The following is a 22,397-nucleotide window of genomic DNA, read 5'->3' on the forward strand; positions in this document are numbered from 1 at the left end:
GTCATATTAATAACAGTCAATTAACTGTAGCTGAACAGGAACGGGACACCTTGACCTTGAACATGTGGTTTTTGTAGGAGCTTTTTGCAGGATCTTTTGTTGGTTTGTGTAAAAAAAAAAAATAAAAATATATATATATATATATATATAGGACTTTGTTCTCCAGTGATTAAAGCTGACATTTAGGTCATCACAGGAATCATAAAGATATGTTTTAGTTTAATATAATCATTATTATTTTTAACAACTTTCTTTACAAAAGCAATGTACATCAATGAGACATCACAGCTTGAACAAAAGGAGAGAGGAATGCCATATCATAACAGTTTTCAAAATAGACACTATAAATACAACCACAATACATATGACAAACATAATAATTAAAGAAAAAATGCCATTGTGATTTCATATAATGTTTGGCAGCATAGTTTCCATGCTTTTCAGACACTCTCGATCTGTTTTTTTAACTGGTCGCTTCCTATCATAAAAAAACATATATATAAAAAAACAAAAACGTTCCGTGCTGTGATCTAAATTACAAATATAATTATTCAAGGGTTTTGTCTTATTTAAGACATTTGAATTACTTTTTCTGATAACTTTTAGAAATTGTTTTTAGTATGAAACATCCAAGAGCCAGTCAGCTGCTTTTTAACCAATCATGTGCTGTCTACCTCTCACGCCCAGGGGCTTCCAGCAACTCATGTCCTCCATGACGAACACCGCCCACAGTGTCTCATTGCACGGTGCTGAATTCAAGGGCCTCTATGAAGCTCTGAATTTTGGTATTCAACTCCGAGGTTGATGATTTGTTTTTGAGAAAATTGCAACACAGATTATCGACATTGTTAGAACCATCACCTTATCATTGTAGACATAGCTTCGGCGGTATATATATTAAACAATTAGGGTATAACAGAAGATAATGTATACTTTTCCTATTTACCTCCCCGTCATTTGTGATATAGCTGTGTTTTACGATACTTCTGTGAGTCAGCGAAGGCAGCACAGGTCAACCCGGTGGTGCTGTGATATTGAGAGGTCATACATTTTCAAAAAACAAAGAAAGCAAACCAGGTACGTTTCAGTGCTGACTGAATTCACATCTCTAAAGAATTTAAATCACAATTTGATTAAGTTAACTTTTACTCCGTCTCGATATGTGCCCTTGCAGCGCTAACGAAATTGCTAGCATATTAGTTAGCTTGTAAACTACCTGGCTAGCTAGCTGGTTGACGTTAGTTTACCAAAAGAGCACTGAAGTGGTTTGTTTTGATGGCGCGGAAAAGCTGTTTATTGTCCTGTCTAGCTTAGCACTTGGGGTTGTGGGAATTTAATGTCCTGCTTTAGTATTTATGTACTCCAGTGGGTCTCAATGGTATTATCAGCTACTTTGCTAACTTGTTAGCTGCGTTCGTTAGTCGGCTTGCTGACAGGAACCGGCGTGTCGTGACTTCCCCAATCCCATCTGTCACCGTGTGTGTGTCACTCTATTTCTTTGATCAGTCACTTATAATGTGACCCGGTTTGCTGTCTCAGTAGTTAGACGTTTTGACTTTCAGACTAAAGTGTATTTGAAAGGAGCAGCAATCAGAACTTGTTTGTGTGTTCAGCATCTCGCCCTTGTAAGTCCTGGAGGTATTTTCTTTTTATCCACGTGCGCTCTGCAGACATCACTAGAGGTGGTTATAGCTTTGGTATGACCTGAGCATTGGATGGACTATCTACACTGTAGGAGTGCTGCTCAAATATGCACATACATGACACATACCTGAAATGGTTTAGCGTTTGTACACACCCACAGAAGTGTCTCCTCTGCACTTACTGAATATGTACTAAGATAAAGAGCTGAAGCTATTAGTCGATAATCGATTAGTCAGTTGCAACTATTTTGATAATTGATTGATTCATGTCTCATGTTAACTTGTTCGAGCTCCTCAAATATGAGGGTTTGCTGCTTTTCGTTGTCTTAAGTGACAGTAAACTGAATATATTGGAGATTTGGACTGTTAATCGGACAAAAAGCTATTTCAAGAAATCACTGTGGAGAAAGGAAATTGCAATTTTCTGACATTTTATAGACGAGTCGATAACGGAAGTCGTCGTTAGTTGTAACCCTAAATGTAAAGTGCTGACCTACATTTCAAGCAGAGTTTGTTTTTCAGTAGAGTTCCTTTTATCTTGTACTCACAGCCACAACTGATACAAGAAGAAGAGAACCTGCTAATGGAAACTAAACCTGGTCGACTAGTCTGTTTGGGGTTGTTTTCTCAGAGATAACAGTGTGTAGCTGTACTGGGTTGTATGCTGTTCATTCATGGGGGGGGGGGGCTTCATCTCAATGCAGCTCTGTACTGCAACAGAGCTATTAATGGAGCAGGTGGAGGCTTAACTGTGCAACCAAGGTTTTTTTTAATTATAATAATTTCATCTGTACGGCTGGCTATCAGCAATATTTATTTGATATCCAAAAGAGTATTGAAAACATTCCCAGGGAATGTCTGGTGAGATTTGTCGGGTTGCTTACTTGTTCTTTGACCAGACAGTTCGCTGCTTACTTGTTCTTTGACCAGACAGTTCGCTATTGAAATAATAATTTTGACATTTTTAGGCAAAGTTCTTTTGTTTAAACATCATTCAACATTTGAGAACCTTGTTTTGTTGAAAAGCATGTACAGTATATGTTTCTCAAAATAAAGAGTAAACAGTTTGTTTTTGGTACCTGCACCAAAATGACACACTTGTATTTACATGTGAATCCGGTATATTGTAACATAGTATGAATACTAATTAACATGTCTGCTATTAATCAAAGAAAATCAGGATGTCTGGAGAGCTGTCCCTCAATATAAACATCAAGGAGGCAAGATGGGACCAAGGCACGTTTATGGGGCGTGCCAAGCACTTCTTCATGGTCACAGATCCCAGGAATGTCCTGCTGTCGTCTGAGACTCTGGAAGAGGCCCGAGTGATCGTGGAGAACTACAGGTAGAGAGTCAGGAGAGGAGGAGGAGGAGGAGGAGGAGGAGGAGTATAAATGATAACACTGGGGAACACAGTTTTTGTTGAGTTAGGTCTGACAGCTGTTTTTAACTAATTTTTGGGTGCGGAATCCAAAACTGATCTCAGTTTTTCTCTATCACGTCAAGTTTTTGAACTATAGGATCCCCGTTTCTTAAAAAATATGAAAAATACTGTACTTAACAGATATGTGTGTGATAGTACTGACCTATTGGGAGCTGCACATACCTCTCACCGCACTGTCTCAATTGTGACTGCACAAACAAGTTGCCACGTAGCTGTAGATGAGTCCAATCGTAATCAGCTGGCAAGTCTTACTACAGCTAATCAGTGGAATTTTGCTTATCTGGAGGGTAAGCTGTGGAGAAAAAACTTGACGTGCTAGAAAAAAACTGACTGCAATTTTGGAGTCAGCATGCCAATTTTAGTTTTAATCAGCATAAAAATCTAACTCAACAGAAATTCTTTTTCAAATTGTTCCCCAGTGTAATGTTAGAGAGGTTGTGGTGGTGCGAGGCATGAATAGAAATAAGAACTGATGTGATGAGGTAATGATGTGGCTAGTTGCACCATTTTCACTGAAAAGGAGATGCCAATGAGAGTTTATCATATTCTGTGCAGATAAATTAGTTGCAGATACTGTATAAGTAAGAATATCTGGGATGAGGTTAATGCATTTTTTGTTAATTGTATGTGGCACATGCAAAAACAAAATATGATGTGTTTGTGTGTCTGCTGCTGCTTTAAATGATGTGGAAAACACTACATCACTTCTCTGTTCTGGCGTTTTCAGAGCCGGGGTCACGAAGCCTGGCCTGACGGAGGATGAGCTCTGGAGAGCCAAGTACGTGTACGACTCTGCCTTCCACCCCGACACAGGGGAGAAGATGTTTGTGATTGGCCGGATGTCTGCTCAGGTGCCAATGAACATGTCCATCACAGGCTGCATGCTCACCTTCTACAGGTACAGCAGAGGTTTCAGTACATGATTCAGTGTATTGTGAACATCAACCTGAAATGGTATAAAAGAGAAAATAGAAGAAATAGAAATATGTAATCTGCCAGTATTCTGAATGAATATGATAGTCTCCATGTGACTTTAAATGCAACCTTAATACAGCATACAGCACTGCATAAAAATAGGGTTTTAATCCCTGCACAGAGTGAAAATCCTCTTAAAGAATAAAAAAATATTACTCTCACTACTGAATACTGATAAATCATTGGGCAGCTGAGAGGACAGTGAAGTCATGTGATAAAGTTGTGCTGAAACAAAAAAGTGGTTAACAACTAAAATTTAATTGATTTCAATTCACTATTTTGATAACCAATGTAATAGTTTGAGATATTTAAAAGTAAAAGTTAGCTGGTCACAGATTTTAAAAAGTGTTTGATATCAAATAAATAAATAAATAATTATTCAGTCTCATTCAGTCTGAAGCTCTGAAACAGCCAATCACAAATAAAAATTTCACAACAATACAAATTTGCACAACAGGCTTTGGAAAAGTAACATTTTCTAATGAAATTAAATGGATAAAATGATCTGCAATAAACGCTGTTATTACAAAAGTAAGCGGACTGAAATAACATCACATGATATTGAGCTGAGTTATAGAAATGTATTAGCTTATTTTGCAATTTTATGTATATATATTTTGTCTGTATTTATTATTTCATAATGCATAAATGTATGTACGTAATGTATTTTTGATACATATGTATATGTATATATATTTTATTTCTTTGGGACTGTTGTCTCGAGACCAGACTTAAGTGATCAGAGGTCTACCACAGTGTCATGTTTGCATACTACCACTGGGGGGCGCCAATGTCTATGAATTCAAATTCTACACATAGTGTCTTTAAATAGTAAAAATAGGCACAACAAACAAATAAAGATCAGTTAAGACATCAGATTATTTATCAAAGGAAAGAATATGAAAATGACTGTTAGGTTCATCTGTACTGCGAAAAATACCAAAAAATACAAAAAATACCAAATCATGGTTTTACTTAAAAACACTGTTTAAATATGGGACAAAGGCATAAAGTGACAAAGTATAAATTCAGTATGTTTCACTGGTTTACAGTAACATAGATAGAGGGTGTAAGGGTAAAGAGTGTTTTACAAAGCCCTCTGAGACAAACCTGTGATTTTGGGCTAAATAAATAGACTTGTGACTTGACTCTACTTGTCAACAAGATGATCGACAGGAAAAGAAAACGGAGAATACCTCTAGCCACATGTGTTTTTGTGGTTTACAATGCTCCACTATAGAAACAGATGTCTTAATCTTTCACTTATGCATACCACCTTTGATCAAAACTAAACTGCTGGGTTGACTGATACTTTAACAGTCAGTTTTGGTAGAATTGCTTTTATGCTCTAGTTTTTACATTGTCACAAAACTGTTTCACTGCAGTACCAAACATTGTAGTTTGTACTGTACACTCTGTGAAAACTCACTTCCTCAAACACACTGTTGTTCCTCCCTCATTTTTACAGGACAACTCCGGCAGTGGTGTTCTGGCAGTGGGTTAACCAGTCCTTCAATGCTGTTGTCAACTACACCAACCGCAGTGGAGATGCCCCCATGACCGTGAAGTAGGGAGGACTTCTCACTTCACTTCCACTGTAGATCATTCCTGTCCTCCCTCTAAACTAGTGTCTGTAAGGACGCTGTGGGAGCTGCTGTCCTCTCCCCTTCCCTGGCAGCGGTATTACGTTCCACTGTTAAGCATGTTCAGCCCCATGTCACCATGCACTCATGCTGACATAGGTCATGTGCTCCCGGTTGATGTCAGGTCAACGTGCATTTGCATACTCTTTTCATTGTGCCACAAAATGAATCCGTCGAATGCTGCAGAAAAGCATCAAATGCATGCATTTATGAAGAATAGGACGGTTGCCCACAGAAAATGTAAATGCATATTCATGGGTTGAGCACGTCGTTGAGGATGAATGTTACAGTGTCTTCTTCAGCCTTATCATTATTTGTGAAGATGTTCTTGTTTTTACTTTTGCATATTCATACATAGCATGAATTTGCACTCTTACTGAGGCAACTCTACCTTGAAATGTTTCACTTCAGTGTACTTGATAGATTCTCAGCCGCAGTCTTCATATAGCACAAGTTGACTATTTATGATGTGTGAAAATGTTTAAAAAGGAAGTGGGTAAATTAATGTGTGAAATGTGTCTATCTGTCTCTTCGCAGTCAGCTGGGTGCAGCATATGTCAGTGCTACTACTGGAGCTGTAGTCACTGCTCTGGGACTCAAATCTCTAGCTTCGGTAAGGCCTGTGGTTCATGTGAATAAACAGATGAAGTAAAACAAAGTAACTCCGATACAGACACACTGCATATGTATTTGTATGTTTGTGCAGAGATTTGATGCTGGTTGTCTAAGTATGTCTCTGATTCTGCCCCATCTTCACAGCGTCTTCCTCCAATTGTCAGCCGGTTTGTCCCCTTTGCTGCTGTTGCTGCTGCTAACTGTATCAACATTCCCTTCATGAGACAGAGGTGAGATCTTTAAAGTGAAAGCCAGTGACATCTGCTTTGTTCACTCAGGAGCCTTTAGGAACTGTGATGACTGCTGACAACCACGCTACATGACTTTTTGTTCCCTTCCTCCAGAGAGTTGAAGTACGGTATCCCCGTGACGGATGAGAATGGAAACAGGTTAGGAGAGTCTGTCAATGCTGCCAAGCAGGCCATCGTGCAGGTGGTTGTGTCGAGGATCGGCATGGCAGTTCCAGCAATGGGTAATGTCTGTTGGTTTGTTAAAGTGGCTGTAATCTGTATTTTTATTACAGTGTATCAATGACAATGTGAAAACAATGTGAAAGTGGTCGCCCGTGGTGATGAAACTACAGTGAATTATCACCTGAATCTGCCTCTGCTTTAGAGAGGTGTATAGTGAGTTTCAGCTCATTGTTTAGCTGTTTTGGTTCACACTCACCGGTCTCATGGTAAAATCCTACTGTACACCAGCTGCTCAGAACCACAACAAAAAACTTGTTGTACAGCCGTTGTCATCCCACCCAATCAGCCATGGAAAAAACAAGGTGAAAACTGATCATCAGCTTGACTCATCCTGAACATTTAACAGTCAATGGCTTGAGTAATAAAATAGTTTCTCACTCTGATAGACGCATACTAAAGTGTGACATTTTCTATTTGCTTTTGTTGTTCACAAAGCAGAACACTTCACCTGACTTATTTTTATTTTTTCACAGCCATCCCCCCTGTTATAATGAATGCTCTGGAGAAGAGAGCTTTCATGAAGGTAAGCAGACTGCATGCATGACATGCACTGTCATGCTGTTGCTTTTTTAGTTACTGGGTGTGCTGGTGTTTTTGTGAGGCTGAAAAGAGTCCTTTCGCATTCCACATTTTACACATACATTGAATGCTTATGTCCGAGGACGGTCCCTACAGACAAACCTGTCAAATTTCTGATTTGTCTGCCTGATTCACTGCAGTTCTGCCTTCTCTGATTTTTTTTTTTTTTCTCCCTGTAGCGGTTCCCAATTCTAAACGCTCCAGTCCAGGTGGGGCTCGTCGGTCTGTGGTAAGTAAATTACACATTTTAGTATTTATGGTGGATTTCTTTTATTGGACTCTTCTAAGTACCTGTACTGAAAAAGGAACGAGTAACATCGCCTAAAACATCCTTCTGTGTTTGGTTTCAGCCTGGTGTTTGCAACTCCACTGTGCTGCGCCCTCTTCCCACAGAAAAGGTACCACCAGCCACATCACTCTCCTCACAGAGGGGGTGTTACATTTGTTATCTAACATATAGCAGCATTTTTAATCATGTTCAACCATCTCTTCATAGCTCTATGAGTGTGAGCGGGCTGGAACCAAGTCTGCAGGAGAGTATACGACAGGCCAGTCCTCACACCACCACCGTCTACTTCAACAAGGGCCTGTAGGACCAGCCAGCACATCTCCACACACACACACACGCACATCTCCACACACACACACACACACACACACACACACACACACACACACACACACACACACACATATTTTATCTGTTGTCCTGTGGGCACAAGTGGGAGGTTTAAACAACATTTATTTATGCATTTTTGTAATGTGTACTGCTGCATTGGTTTTTGTTTTTTTATTTGACTGCATGGAGCTGCTCCAAGTGTAAAATTGGAGGGTGTTGACTGTTTGGCAGTTTGAAAAAGAGGATTCACTAAGGGAAAACAAAACACTTTGAGAAGGAAGATCACTGACAGTGACAGCACATAGATGGCACTCCTTAGAAAAGAAAAACTGACTCCTGATTTTTCTTTTAATTGTGTTGTGGTGTGTTTTTTTTTTTTTTTTGTCTTCCTTCGGTAAAACTGCCTACAGGGTGGCAGTTCATGAAGTTACTGATTTGTGTTTCACTCACCAATATTTTATGTTGCATTCAGGTTCATTGCAAGTTGTAAGTCCTCTGATAAATTATATGTAACTCCAGTTTAAAATGAAGGCCTGCGCTTGTAAGTCGTGCGTGTAATTGCTTCTGAATGTAACATAATTGTTTTTGCCTTGCGTCCCCACTCACTTAGATTTCCTCTTTCTTGCCTAGTCATCGTTGTATTATTCTGTTTTGAGAAGTGTTATTTTATGCTACTACACATGTACACAGTATGTTAAGATTCTTGCCATTAATTAATTTCCACCTTGTAGTTGTACTGGAAAAACCAGTGTGTTGATTAGCTCTAAATAGTCCAACCCTTGATGAATAACTTTCTCATGAGTTGTACTCTTTGTTAACTGGTGCAGCTTCTTACTCTCTTCAACTCTCCTTTAAGTGTACTTATGTCCCTTCATAGACTTGGATCAGGTAATGAGGTACTAGGTACATGTGGCAAAGAAAATATACTGCAAAAGCTCACAAAGCACAGCCATACAGTACAGTGTGGTTTCTATCAACATGAATATTTGCTGTTGCCATGACAGTGGCAGCCTGTTCTGTTCAAGGCCTTTTATTCATTTGAGATCACTTTATGAACTAGTGCAGTTGCTATCTTTAGTGGCATATTAATGAATTGTTTGATTGTTGTAGGTGATTGTGCTTGTTTGGTGGTTGTGTCAGGTGGAGGAACATACTGTGTTGTGTCTACATGTCGTTGCTAAGAGGAAATGCTGCGATCTGACCTGAAATTCCCTCTTGAGTTTGGCCATTTGTGTGTTTTAAATACAGCGATGTGCAGAGGGTGGACAACAGTGTTTTGCTGTGAAAGCTTTGTAACTCGAATTTTGTTGGTTTTAATGTCCACACTTGAACTGGAGGATTGTATGGTCAGCTTGAAATAAGTCACAGCTGTCTAATTTCAGTTCCTTAAAGCTGGAGATACAGGGTTTTTATGTGCAACAGCTTGCTAGCCTCCTGCAAAACTGTTGTCTACACTAGAGCCGTCGATGTTCTATTGTACCAAATGAAAGTAGCTAATGTTGCGTGACAAAGTCAAAATACTAAATGCTTATTTGTAGGTCAGGGTAGTGGGTAACTGTGTGCACAGTCTTTGTTGTTGCTTCGTTTAAGTGGACAGTTTGCCTGAGTTTGAGCTTCTCTGATCAAATTCATTCACATTGTCGGCCAAGCTCTCCCAAGCACACGACTGTCCAGTGTGGTTAGTTAGTTATGATGTTGTACATGAGGAAATATCAGCTGAATTTATCCCAGTGTCGTTTGTCTGGATTATGCAAGAATGAGTATATTTTTCTTGGATATATTTATAAATATATATATATATATATATATGATGCACAATATATAAAGCACATATGCATGAAGAATTTTAAGAGAGTTTAACTGAAAGGTGTGCCTCTGTTAGTGAATCCACCAGATGGCCCCACCTATGCATCAGAAAACAATGTCAGCTGCTCGTGTTACAGGAGTTCAGAGGTGTGTAATTTGTTGCAAATTGCTTTAGGGCTAATGAGTTCTCAGATTAGAGGAGCGTTCCTCTCATCGGACTTAACTTGATACAGTGAACACAGTCACAGATTACGACTCAATGCTTGTGTAAAGTGATGTTTTGTTTGTTATACCCAATGGTAAGAGTGCACAGGTTCATACTTGATTCATCTCCATCAAGCATCTGTAGCACATGGGAGAAGTTTGCCTTCAGGGCTTTCTGCCACAAAGATCTTCTGCCAGAAAGCCTAACCAAGTGGTTTAGCTGCCTAAACCTAAACAACGTCACCCTGTGTTAGAAAGGCTTTCTGAAAAACAACTTGTTCAGGAAAAGAGGGTTAGCTTCACACGGGACACAAACGGCAATCTCGTGGTTGAAGGTCCTGTGTCTAACCCACTCTTCAAACTCCTCCCATGTACGTCACTTGAGTTTATGTTTCTGAAATTTGAAGGTCAATCATTCATTTAAGGTAAATTAATTTGTGAAGCGACTGTAGCAACTGCACTACAATTGCATTTTTATGAAGCAACTTCTGTACAGACAGAAACACACAATGATTGTTTTTATATGTGATCTTTAGAATTGAAGGATTTCATTCCAAAGTGCTCTCCAGATCATGTTGCCACCTGAAATTTGCTACATCTTATAAACATACGTGAGCCTCTCCTGAAAGAGAGAGTCTTGGTATGACTCCTCACTTCTGTATGTGAATGTGGATGTCTCTATTATGCTTAAATGTTGGAAATCTCATTTTGGAATGAAACTCTACTTTGAACTTCTCTATTACTCCCTCATTGTCATTCATATTTTCATATAAACATTTCACCCTCTGAGCAACAATCAAACTATTTCTCAATCCAGACATTTCATTTCTGTTATCAGTGCTGATGGTAGTTATCGTGTGTTGTGTTTGGGGTGTTTTCCTGCTGAGGGTGAAACTGCACTACATAACCTTTGCTGTGCTGCTGTAGTTGGATTTGTGTTGCTATTTAAAATGAGCTTTTTAAAGCATATATATTGAAGAATGTATTTGTTTGTCATGCTGGATGATGTTGAATGAACTATGTTATACTAATGTTACTGCTAATTCGTAATTCATTCATTTTCTGGCAGCTTTCATTGCTCATAACCAAGTAGATTAGTTTCTGCTTTTTTCCTTTGTGTTTTTCTGCTCTTTGAATTATGGCGCAAAAGTGTAAAGAACAAAACTGGAGGGTTTTAGTCGGCATTCAGACACATTTGTTAACATGTATCTCAGCCTGTGACGGTACTGTACCACCATAACATGCTGCACCCATACTGTAGATCTAGCCAAAGATGAGACGGGTATGACTGTACAGGATAGAGGAGGAGAAGTGTGTAGCTTTTAAAGTTTTCGTTTCAGCTTTATCGTATGGACCTTTTTTGCCAGGCTTTTCTCATGCAAAAACATGTTGTAGTTGTTTTTTTTTTTTGCAGAAGTGGTCCTCGACCTTGTCAGTGCAACACTCAAAAACACACCAAATGTTTCATGAACGTCACAGAGCATCGTCATTAACACACAATTGATAGATATAGATAAAAACACACATTTTAGTTCAGTTAAAGGTCATATTTTTGTTAAAGGTTTTATTGACATTACAATAGAATCTCATAATAAACTTGACTTTTCTCCACATAGCACCAGTGAATATTGGCACACTGGTTGAGAACCCACTCATTTTTAACTTTGGTTGAGCATGCCATGAAAAAAGAAAAAAGTCAAATCTTTGCATACTGAAGGCACAAATGTAAAGACAATCTCTGTTATTGTTACACTCCATGAATGTTTTGGTTATGTCATGTACATACAACTTAAATACATGCTGTCCTGTCAGTATTGGTGCAGTGTTTTCTCCCTCTATTTTGTATTGTGTTGAAATATATTTCCTTGATGTGAAATGTATTTTACTCAGAGCAATAGAATAAAATATGTAATATTAATGTCCAAACCTGTTTAGTTTGATATTTTTAAATAATTTTCTATATATATATATAATATCCTCCTCATGCTCTTGACCAAAGGCCAAAAAATAATTTTAGTATAATTAAATTTTAGTAGAACAACCAGTTCTGATCTGATGAGGCTTGTTTGCTCAACAGCCAGGACGGTAAGAGGCAATCAGATAAAACTAAGATTAAACTGAGAATGTCATCTGAATTGTTACATGTTATGTTTTGGACGCACAAAGTTAGCAACCCAGCTTGGAAATACAAACATGACTGTGTATTATATATCTAAGTCTAGCGATAGTGGATGTCTTGGTTTAGACGTCTGAGGATGAAATAGTTCACAGGATTAGTGATTTAAACGTGATAACTGGTGAATTTTTATTCATGTTTGGACTCATCTCCGACTTTAAACAGAAAATGACAACTCACCCTTCAGTTTTCTGTCATAGTATCTGTATATTTTGTTTCTGTAGCTATAATCAATTTAATGTTTAAATAATGATCAGATTTATTTAGTAGGAAAACTATAAGTATACCTACCTTCCATGAATCAGACACAAACTAGTAGAAATGAGAATAATTATTTGTGCATAATAATCCGTTCTGTAATCCATCCAAATCACTTGGAGTGCAAATTGTTACCATCTGATATAAATGCATGAAATATGTGAGGGATAATATCTAACACGTTTTATGTTGCATTATTAGAACAAGAAAATATCGGCGTCACAGGTGTCTGGTTCAACAGTTCGGTTGCTAAAAATGAATCCACACCAATCAGAATTGAGAATTTTCAGTGGTCATGGTATAAAGGCGCATAGTTTTAGATTTGAGGTTTGTTTATCTGGTTATTTTGCTGCTCATGCTGAGAATCAACCACCAACATGTGTAAGCTGTTGTGGTCAAGTGTTCGATAAGAAAATTAAACACACTGGAGCATAGTGAAGATGTGGTGATGAGGTCTTCTTTATTAATTTTATTTTCTGCATATTCACATGTACATGTACACACAATTTCTCTCTCACACACACACACAAACATGCCAGCAACACCTGCTTCGGGCACCACAAACACTCCTCGATAAGGCGACAGTGGCTGAAGCGGTCTGTGTTTGAGCATCAAACCTGCTCCTCTCAATGTTGAGTTTAGAGTCAAGTTGTCATTGTAACACACACACACACATACACACTCGTCTGCCATGTTGGAGGTACATTTAGGTGCCTGACCAGGAGCAGCAAACAAAGACATCACATAGGAACATTATTAAAAACTGTACTGCTAACAGAGTTAATAGAATAATTAATCAACTGTGCCTTTAAATGATGTAGTTCTCTAAAGGACAGATTTCAAGTGACCTTAAATTTAAAGGTTGATGTACCTGAATGAAAATGCTGCCTTTAAGTCCCTTAGTACCTGTTTTTAATACCCGTCTCAAAATAAATTAGCTTTTAAGTGTCTGCAGAGGTAAAGAGGAATAATCAGTGACAAATCCTGTGATAATATCGGCTCCGTCCTGCATTTCACAGCTCCACTTTCTAACCAACAGTAAATTAATGTGCAAGAGACGGACAATAGTGTGATATTAGACACCACAAACAGACTTAAATGTCATTGTAATGTCAGTATTTCAGTGATGGACGGACTTTGACGGCAACTCAACGTGTCGAGTTAAAAATGCTAATTATGTCTTAATTCTAGTTTTGATCTAAATACAGTGTACTTTGTCTATTGGAATTTGTTTTAGGGAAAAAAAACAAACAACTTATTTCACTGGCACAATTTTCTTGACAGCCTCTAAAACATCTGCGGTCTCCACCTTATCGCCAAACTCCTTCTCACGGTGTTCCAGGAGAATCCCCTGCAAACACAACACGCGGTTAAAATACAGACGTGTTTAATAAAGCTTTCATACAGGCCAGATGTTTTGCTAGGCTACCTGGTCGCCCGCTCCGATGACAAACACTCCCCCCAAGATGAAGCCCTCGCCGTTCATGTTGCCCTGGTAACCGGACCTCCAGGCCCGCATGAAGTTCTGCCACACTCCGAGGCGGATGAACCCCAGACCCCCCATCTTCCTCTGCAGCGGGCCGTAGAAGTGTTTCTACAATCACACAGTTTAGTTTTAGTCCTAATCAAGAGAAATGTGTCATGCAGGAAAGAATTAGGTGGATGTCCTCATGCTTTTTCATTTCACGTAATGATTTTCTGCAATACGATGGATTTATTTTATTAATGCTTCAACTGCCAAAATTGCTTTATCACCTCATTTGCCAAATCTCAAGTTGCCCCTCGGCAGATGAACACAGTAATGCAGAAGGATCACTTAAAATCTAGATCAAGATGTGTGACTCATTTTCATTTTCCAGCAATAACTAATTAAGAACTGATTAACAGCCTATTCCCCGTCAAAGGACCATTAAAAAATGATGAAAAGTTAGTTAGTAAGTTAGTTAACAAGACTCTAATAGCCCTATATATAGTCCACTAGGAGACTAGGAGATACACACAGCTGAAACGATAGTTAATCAATTAATTGTTTAATAGATTGAGCTTCCCGAATGTGAATTATTTCTGTTTGCCTGTATGTTTTCTATCATAGAAGACAAAAGGAAAACAGAGAGAAACAAAGTATTTCTTATCAGTTATTTTAAAGTATGTATTATTGTCAGGTTTTGGGACAGGTTGTCATTATCAGTGTGTGCTGCCGGGGTGCCAGTCTTTAAAAGATACCAAAAAAAAAAAGAGGAGTTATTAAGGAGTAAGACATGTTTTTATTACAATGTAGTTCAGATTGACTGGCATGAGGGTGAGATCTGGAGGATCTGATGTTATCTGCCACTGCTAACCTGTTCATCTATGTAGATGTCCCCAGCGAAGTGCGGTCTGAAGTCCTGGATCTCTGTGCCGACGTTCTCCTTCACCACAGCGATCAGAGGGACCCCGAGCTCTTCCAGCTGGGGCTTCAGAGAGGACAGCTCAGAGGCCTCCTACAGAGAGAGAGAGAGAGAGAGAGAGAGCTAGATTACATCGTCAGGGAAAATATTATCCACACACACTGTTTAAATTTCAACTCATCATCAGTCATGTGTCACCTCTCTGCACAAAAATCATCCAGGTCGTCGTACGGCCATGACCACAGCCCCACTTGTGTCCCACAGGGTCTTTGCTTTGATGGTCTTGTCATCTGCAGACAAAACAAGAAGGCTGCAATCTGACATGTTCCTGATAAAAGAGAGTCACAAGGACTTCATGGGTTTTACTGCTGCAAGAGTTCAATAAAGCCATCGTGGAAGATAAAAGATGCAGCCTTGCAGGAGAAAAGCTAAATGTTCATGGTCATATGGAACATCTGCATGTTGAATATGCTTAAGAATAACACAGTAACTCAACCTTCAGCTTTGAGCAAAGACCTTTACAGTGATCTAATCTGTAATACCAGCAGATTTGAGAAAGCAGCTTAAATGCCACACAAAACCTCATTCACTGCATATACAATGCATACAAACATGCAACAGTAAGGAAAATGGCTGAGTCTTGTGCTGATGTAATGTTGATTCTCCTCCTAATGGGTTTAACAACAGCCGGTGTTAAGACGAACAGGCTTATTGGTGGGTGACATTATTAAACAGCCAATCAGAGAGCCTGCCTACCATCTGTGGTGGAGCGCAGGTCAGCATCTTCAAGGTGCTCCAGCGATGCCTGGGCAGCTTTAGGCAGACACAGATTGGTGTTGGCCAGGAAGATCCCTGCTAGAGCAGCTCCGACAGCACCCAGACCGAAAGACCACATCCCCATCCCGAACAGCTCCCCCTCCAGCCCGGACCCAGAGGACAACACTGCAGCACAAAAACAGAGAAATGTGTCACGAGATGATGATCATAATGCAAAAGAAACATGATTTACTTTGACAAAACAGTTTTTGCAGTTTTCTTTTCATGGCCTATGGCCTCAGAGCTGCCAGATGTGCAGACTAGTTTATATTTGCACGTTTCACTGCAAACCACGTTCTCTCTTACACAAAGACCTCAAATCTCCCCGAGGCTGAGAGACCAACAAGACCCAGCCTGCAGATTTTGTCTTGTGTTTGAGTGTAGTGCTGTATCAGTCTGTCAGTGTGGTGCTTTTAACCAGCATAGCCTCTTCTCAAAACCTCATTCATGAGATTAAATAACTCACATACTTACTGAGGAGATGAGATGCTACTCAACATGACGAGATAACCGAAGTGTGTAGACGTTATTTTTTTTACTGCAGCTGGTGAGTTTCTTGATGAGTCACGCTGGGACTGCTAACATTTGTTTGTGTAGTTTATTGTGCTTTTCAATTTTTATTTTAATTGTTTTTTCTTTAGGAAATTCTGCAGTGTAATGTAGGGCGGCAACAAACTATTTTCTTGATTAATTTTTCAAAGGTCAGAAGATGGTGAAAAATGTCCATCCAAATTTCCCAGAGCTCAAGGTGATGTCTTCAAATGTCTTTTTTGTCCAACAATTACTCCTAAATCCAAAGATATTCAGTTTACTGCCAGCACATATTCACAACTGAGAGGCAGAAGCAGTGAATGTTTGGCATTAAAAGATTAAAATATTATCAAAAATAGTTGCAAATCAATTTTCTGTAATTGTTTTAGCTTCAGTACATTGTACTGTTTTATGTAAGTAGTGAAGCTATTTGTCTATCAACAGTGGATGAAACTACAGTCCTGAGTTCATCTTAAAATTAAAAACTTAAATCATAACTCTTATGAAAACATTTTACAGTGCATGAAAGATAAAATCATTATCAAATGACTCATTTATTTTGTCTACTTTCATAACACTAGATTTGTTTCAGCACAAAGTGGGCACTAAATGTGTTGACTGGCAGTCAAATATGTCCTTGCCTGAAGCGGGCTTGTTTGGGTCAGGACTGGCTTTGGCTTCACTTTGGTGAAACAGAGCAGTCTGGAGTCTTAGAAACTGGGGCCTGGCTGCGGTGGAGGGCTGACCGCTCATGGTTGTGCTCCCCAGAGAGAGGGCAGAGCAGCGCAGGGACAGTCTCCACCTCAAAGCTGTCGGACACCTGGACAGAGCCAGCATCGGGGCAGCGGAAAAAGTCTGACCCTCTGACTACAAACACCCTCAAGATTTCACTGAAAGACAGAAACACAAGTCTTTTCTATGAAAGTTAAATCACTTGTGCGAAGCCAAATTACAATCCACCTCTACTGCAAGCCCTACTTTCAAGGAGTTTGCATTTGATTTCACAGATTTAAGAGAAAAAAATACCATGGCATCTTTCTTCATGTCTAGACTGCTCAGATAAAGCTTTATACCTACCTTTAAACCAGTTAGCCAGGTTTTATTTATGTTTACAAGAGGAATTTACTACCCACCCTGCAGAGTGTGCGATATCAAAATGAAAACACGATCAACGCACAAAGTAAAAAATGTGTGGTTCTTAATTTAATCATCTTACTGGGGTGTGACAGTTCTCCATTTTAGAAACAAACTTCCTTTTCTTGCACCCTAAATTTGCGGTTTAAACACATCAACACAGATTACACTGAAAACACAAACATATAGTTTACAATATGCTACACAAAGACATTCATGCACTGAGAGTTAAAAATGACCAGTATTGCAGGTATTACACAAAACAAACTGACTATGTTTAAGAAGGATCAAATGCATCTTATGTCTATAACCAATTGAAAAGTAAAAATGTCTTATACTAACTTGTCTCCATTTGCAAAATGCGAAGAAATACTTTTTCTCCCGGGACTTAACTCATCCAGTCTCAAACAGTAAATCATCCAAATGCATTTGTGCTCTGACACTTTATAACTGGGGAGGACAAAGGGCTGAAAAAAAATGATAACAGCAGCAGCCAATAGAGACAGACGCCCATGCCTGCAACTCAAGGAAGAGTCTAAGTTCCTTGAATGAGTCTGCAGAGCGAGCAGTGAGAGAGCTGCCAACACTGGTACTGCCAAACATGACGTGGTGTTGCCCAATACTTTGTAAACAATGAACACATCCAATAAATCAAGAGTTGTATCATATTAGTGAGATGCCCGGACGATGCTAGGATGATCACATAGTGTCTAGTGGTAGAAAGTAACTAAGCACTTTTACTTAATGCTGTACTTAAATAAAGTTTTGAGGTACTTTTATGCTATATTTTTCCCTTCTTTTTCACATTTCGGGGGAAATGTTGTACTTTTTATTCCACTACGTTTATTTGACAGCTATAGTTAATAGTTACTTTAAAGATTAAGATTTTTCATACAAAATGTATGTATACACAATCAGTTGTAATAATCCAATAATATCATATATATGATAATAGAACAATATGAAGAGGGACATTCTACATAATGAACTTTACTAAATAAACGTTTTTTTTTACCAGCTGTTAAAACCCTAATTTTAAATTCTGGTTTTGCCTGGATGGATAGGGAACTCACAACACTTCAACACAGCATCAGTCCTGATCCAGTTCTTACTTTGCTTGCTGTTTATCAATAGCTGAACAAAGCTGCAAGGTTAATTAATATTGTCCAACATACCTAACTTGATTAGTCATTACTGTGCTGTTGTTGCTGTGTGTAGTTGTGTGATACCTTATTTTTTGTTTATTTTGGCTTCATATAGGCTAACAGTTACATTAAAAATAATAACACATTCATTTTGAATGCAGGATTTTTACTTTTAACTTATTTTTTTTTACCATGAGACATTGCTACTTTTATTCTAAGTAAAGGATCTGAATGTCGCTACTGACACTTCACCTAGTTAGATGTAAAGATGAGGTGGCAGAAACAGCTTAGTTAAACCAGTAACCGCCCTTTCAGCCCGCAGCAAATAATGAAGATAATGACCTTGTTACTGTCCATGTTTGACATTACCAAATGGTTCTATAGGCTGCATTTAAAATCGTAACGTTAACCGAGTAGGAATATGATATTTAAACGTTTTCGAGATATTAATGAGGATTACATAACAAACAATAATACTATTTCGTATAAAGTTGCTGTAGCTAGCCACAGACGGCACAGAGACAGTGACAATAGTGTCGTAGCAATCGATAAATTAGCAGTTAGCTCGGCTAACGGTTTAACTAGTCTTTAGTTTATTGCGTCTGGGCCTGGAGCTAGCAGGGTTTGCTGAAGCAGGTGCACCTGTTTAGACGCTGCCACTATTATATAAAGTTAATGCAGACCTTTTGTAATAAAGGTACACTCACCAAAATCAATGAAGCGACAAACAGCGCCGCTCTGGTCAAGCGTTTTGTAAACAGATCTCGGCGCAGGCGTACTAAACGATTTAGGGAGCAGGAAAACTAATCGAAGAAGATAGCTGGCTAAGAAATATTTGAACTTTGACAATAATGTTTGAAGACAAGGCAAAACAAGATACATGGACATGTAAGTAGGCAGATAATCTTTTTGTAAGCATTGGTTTATTATTGGTATAGCATTTTTATCACTCCAACGTTTCAATCTCCCTCGTGTCAGGACAAGACTGTCTTGTTAAAAGTGTCGGTTTTGTGTGCAAGCATCAGAGCTGTCCTCTCAGCAGAGTTTAGAAACAAATCTTCATTAAAACACACAAAGGACCATCACACAACCAAGACCAGAAATGCAGACAGTGGGTCAATAAACAGTTAAAGTGGCACATTTGAACCACATTGAGTTGTGACATTGCATAACATATCAGCAAAACGTGAATAAAGAAAGGCATCAGATTTACAAATGGAGCAAATGCAATGCGAGTACAGCATGTTAGAAGCCTAACATGAAACAAAAATCTTCTGGGTAAGAAGAATGACATACAAATGGAAAACATGCTGCAGCCATTATTACATAATGTCACACTAACAAACAGTCCATTCATTCGCATTCCGAGGTCTATCTTGCCATGTCGTCTCGCATTGTGCGGGCTGTTCTGAGTACTGCCAGTGTATTCACTTTATCCCCAAACTCTTTCTCGCGGTGCTCCAGTAGAATACCCTGGGAAAAAACATTACATCATTAAAAGCCATGAAAACATCCAGGTACGCTTGTCAGAAAATATTTATTCTGGCAGTTGCAGCCTACCTGATCTCCAGGCCCAATGACGAAGACTCCACCCAGGACAAGTCCTTCGCCTCTTAGGTTTCCTCCGAATCCCCTTCGGTAGGCCCGCCAGAGGTTCCTCCACACGCCAACACGCAGAAACATGGAGAGAAACATCCACCTCTCTTGAGGGCCGTAGAAATTTCTCTATGAGAATTATATAAAAGCAGCTTATTGTCTTAAATTCTGTAACCATCCATGTTTCACCTACTATCTTAAAGCCATGTGTAGTGGATGGTTTAGCAAAAGCAGACCTTCTGATCCACATAGACCTTCCCAGAGAAGTATTTCTTGAAGCAGTCCAGCTCCTTGCCAAGGTTTTCTTTGACCACAGCAAACAGCGGGACTTCAAGGTCCTGCAGCTGGGACTTCAGAGAGGACAGCTCTGCAGCCTCCTGGGGAGGGAGGGACAGAGAGAAACAAGTAGCATGAATGAAAGTTAACTAGTTAGGCAGAGTTCTCATTACTAATACACATACAGGCATGTCATTTCATACCTCTCTGCACAATAATCATCCAGGTCGCCGAACAACCATGACCACGGCTCCAGTCTTCTCCCACAGAGTTTTGGCCTTGTGTCGCTCATGGACTGAAAGAGACAGAGGAGCATTATTGAATCTAAATGTCACTGCATGTCTGCAAGTTAATAGATTTGGCTTGTTTCTATTTTCTGACTCACCGCCTCCAGTGGTCTTCAGTTCTGTGTCCTCCAGCACTTCTAGGTTGGCCCATGCTGGTTTTGTCTGGAACCAGTCTGTGATGGAGCTGATGAACTCTGCAACAAACAGGCTCATGGCCTTCAGGAGCGTAGTCACAGTCGCCATGACCCTACACTCGCTCCACAGGCCACCTACAGAGAAAACATGCAAAAAGATTAACTTTCTAATATATCTCTGCTTCAACTTTGAAAAAGATTAAGATGTTTTTACCTCATCAGTTAGCTCACTTTAGCATTAGCTCTATCTTTATTTGACTTTGTGCATGAGAAACTTTGTTAATTTCTTTATCTAATCGTTGCACTAGATGATCAACGTATTTGTCTTAGGTTTCTTAAGAACCCCAAACAAAGATTTTCTAGAAATTTCTTGTTATTGTTCAGAAAGCAGGAATGTACTGTTCCATGTGACCGCTCGACACTTCAGGATTTGATTGGATTAACAACATGCATGGATTCCACATATTAACAAAAGAAAATTACCAATAAGATGAAATAGTCAACATTACAATGGCTTAACATTTAACTTAACATTTAGTAATGTACAATATGTCAACAAAAAATGTAAAAAGGTGATACTCACCAGACTGTGCCTCGCTGCTAATGAGGAGGAATCTGATGTTTTCAACCCCTTAAGCCCTCTAAACTCAGATCAGTCCAATCACAGTGAAAGCCTTGCTTATGTGAACGTAACACGAGAGGAATTCCTCAAAGACTGGTGTGAAACAAGGCTCACGTTGAGCTGAGTCCTCAGTACCAGGCTCAGCATGGTGCAGAGCAGTGTAACTGTTTATTTTAGTATTTATTTAATCAGTTATGCTGCCTTGATTATGATCAAGCTGTTAATATCCACAAATATAGATACCCACATACACGACCCTTCAGTCTTATAAGTATCAGGATAAGATCTAAGTTAATGAACTCCATCTGAATTTGCTGAAATATACTCGTGTCAGTGGAGAGCTCAAAGATTTTGCCTTTCATTGTCTCTTCAGGTCAGACCCAAAGGGCTGCAGAGGCCCCGAGATCACATGCCAGCTGTCATGGCTCAGAGCAAGAGCGCCCCCTGCAGGAGGTTAGTGACATTACAGCGCTGACTCACCAAGCCTGCCCAGTGGCAGACTTCAGGGCTGCAACTAACAATTCTCAATTATTGATTAATCTGACAATTATTTTCTCAATTAATCCATTCATTGTTTTGACTCCAAATTGTCAGAAAATAGTAAAAAAAAAAAGATGAATTGATTATCAAAATAGTTGCTGACTGAACTATATCTGAGGTTGATCTCATTATATCGACAACAACTTCTTACTTAATAATGCAATTCAATACAACAGGCCTAAAATAAATCCTATTTTTGTGAAGTTTGTAATGTTCAGTTTTGCTTGAGATTCTTAGAGAGAAGTTGATTCAACTCTGTGGTGTTGAGGCCATATGTAGTTGATTAGTGGATGTTTTGTTTCCTTTTATTGAGAGCTGCTTCTACTAGTTTTGATTTACACACATAAGGGGAGAAGAATATTAGAAAAGTTTGTATTAGAGTCTCTCTAAAAGCTAAAGGAGAGCACTTCATCCATAATCTAAAAAGATAGATTGTAACACCATAAGAGACTTTTTTTTCAGGCTCACAATTCTTGATATAGATCATATCCATC

The 22,397-nt window shown here is 39.0% G+C and overlaps 2 protein-coding genes and 1 pseudogene across 4 annotated transcripts; 1 reads left to right on the plus strand and 2 right to left on the minus strand.

The window, feature by feature from the left end:
- The first annotated feature begins 1,003 nt into the window (after positions 1-1,003).
- sfxn3 (sideroflexin 3) lies at positions 1,004-8,091 on the plus strand. Its single transcript, XM_070915955.1, has 11 exons — positions 1,004-1,077; positions 2,816-2,988; positions 3,815-3,985; positions 5,531-5,629; positions 6,243-6,318; positions 6,465-6,550; positions 6,665-6,792; positions 7,267-7,316; positions 7,552-7,601; positions 7,723-7,770; positions 7,869-8,091. The coding sequence occupies exons 2-11, from the start codon at positions 2,825-2,827 to the stop codon at positions 7,963-7,965; spliced, it is 969 nt and encodes a 322-aa protein (XP_070772056.1). The 5' UTR covers positions 1,004-1,077; positions 2,816-2,824; the 3' UTR covers positions 7,966-8,091.
- A 4,785-nt stretch (positions 8,092-12,876) lies between these two features.
- selenou1a (selenoprotein U 1a) lies at positions 12,877-19,185 on the minus strand. 3 transcript variants are annotated; one of them, XM_070915716.1, is made up of 7 exons: positions 17,646-17,705; positions 16,811-17,059; positions 15,579-15,764; positions 15,021-15,112; positions 14,775-14,915; positions 13,865-14,029; positions 12,877-13,786 (listed from the first exon to the last, which is right to left on the minus strand). In XM_070915716.1, the coding sequence occupies exons 2-7, from the start codon at positions 17,004-17,006 to the stop codon at positions 13,691-13,693; spliced, it is 876 nt and encodes a 291-aa protein (XP_070771817.1). In that variant the 5' UTR covers positions 17,007-17,059; positions 17,646-17,705; the 3' UTR covers positions 12,877-13,690. The 3 variants fall into 3 exon arrangements, with proteins under 3 accessions (XP_070771817.1, XP_070771819.1, XP_070771818.1); XM_070915718.1 differs by lacking the exons at positions 16,811-17,059; positions 17,646-17,705 and adding an exon at positions 19,156-19,185; XM_070915717.1 differs by lacking the exon at positions 16,811-17,059 and having other exon boundaries at positions 17,646-17,697.
- Positions 19,186-19,806: 621 nt separating this feature from the next.
- Positions 19,807-20,850, minus strand: LOC139294587 (peroxiredoxin-like 2A; annotated as a pseudogene).
- Between the last annotated feature and the right edge of the window lie 1,547 nt (positions 20,851-22,397).

The sequence above is a fragment of the Enoplosus armatus genome, chromosome 12, assembly GCF_043641665.1.
Source record: "Enoplosus armatus isolate fEnoArm2 chromosome 12, fEnoArm2.hap1, whole genome shotgun sequence".
NCBI classification, from domain to species: domain Eukaryota; kingdom Metazoa; phylum Chordata; class Actinopteri; order Centrarchiformes; family Enoplosidae; genus Enoplosus; species Enoplosus armatus.

What these genes read in the sequence shown, in the direction of transcription:
- sfxn3 (XM_070915955.1), top strand. Translation starts at nt 2,825, where the DNA reads ATGTCTGGAGAGCTGTCCCTCAATATAAACATCAAGGAGGCAAGATGG. An exon ending in GATGCCCCCATGACCGTGAA is followed by an intron (nt 5,630 to 6,242) that starts GTAGGGAGGACT and finishes GTCTCTTCGCAG; the next exon opens with TCAGCTGGGTGCAGCATATG. An exon ending in CATGGCAGTTCCAGCAATGG is followed by an intron (nt 6,793 to 7,266) that starts GTAATGTCTGTT and finishes ATTTTTTCACAG; the next exon opens with CCATCCCCCCTGTTATAATG.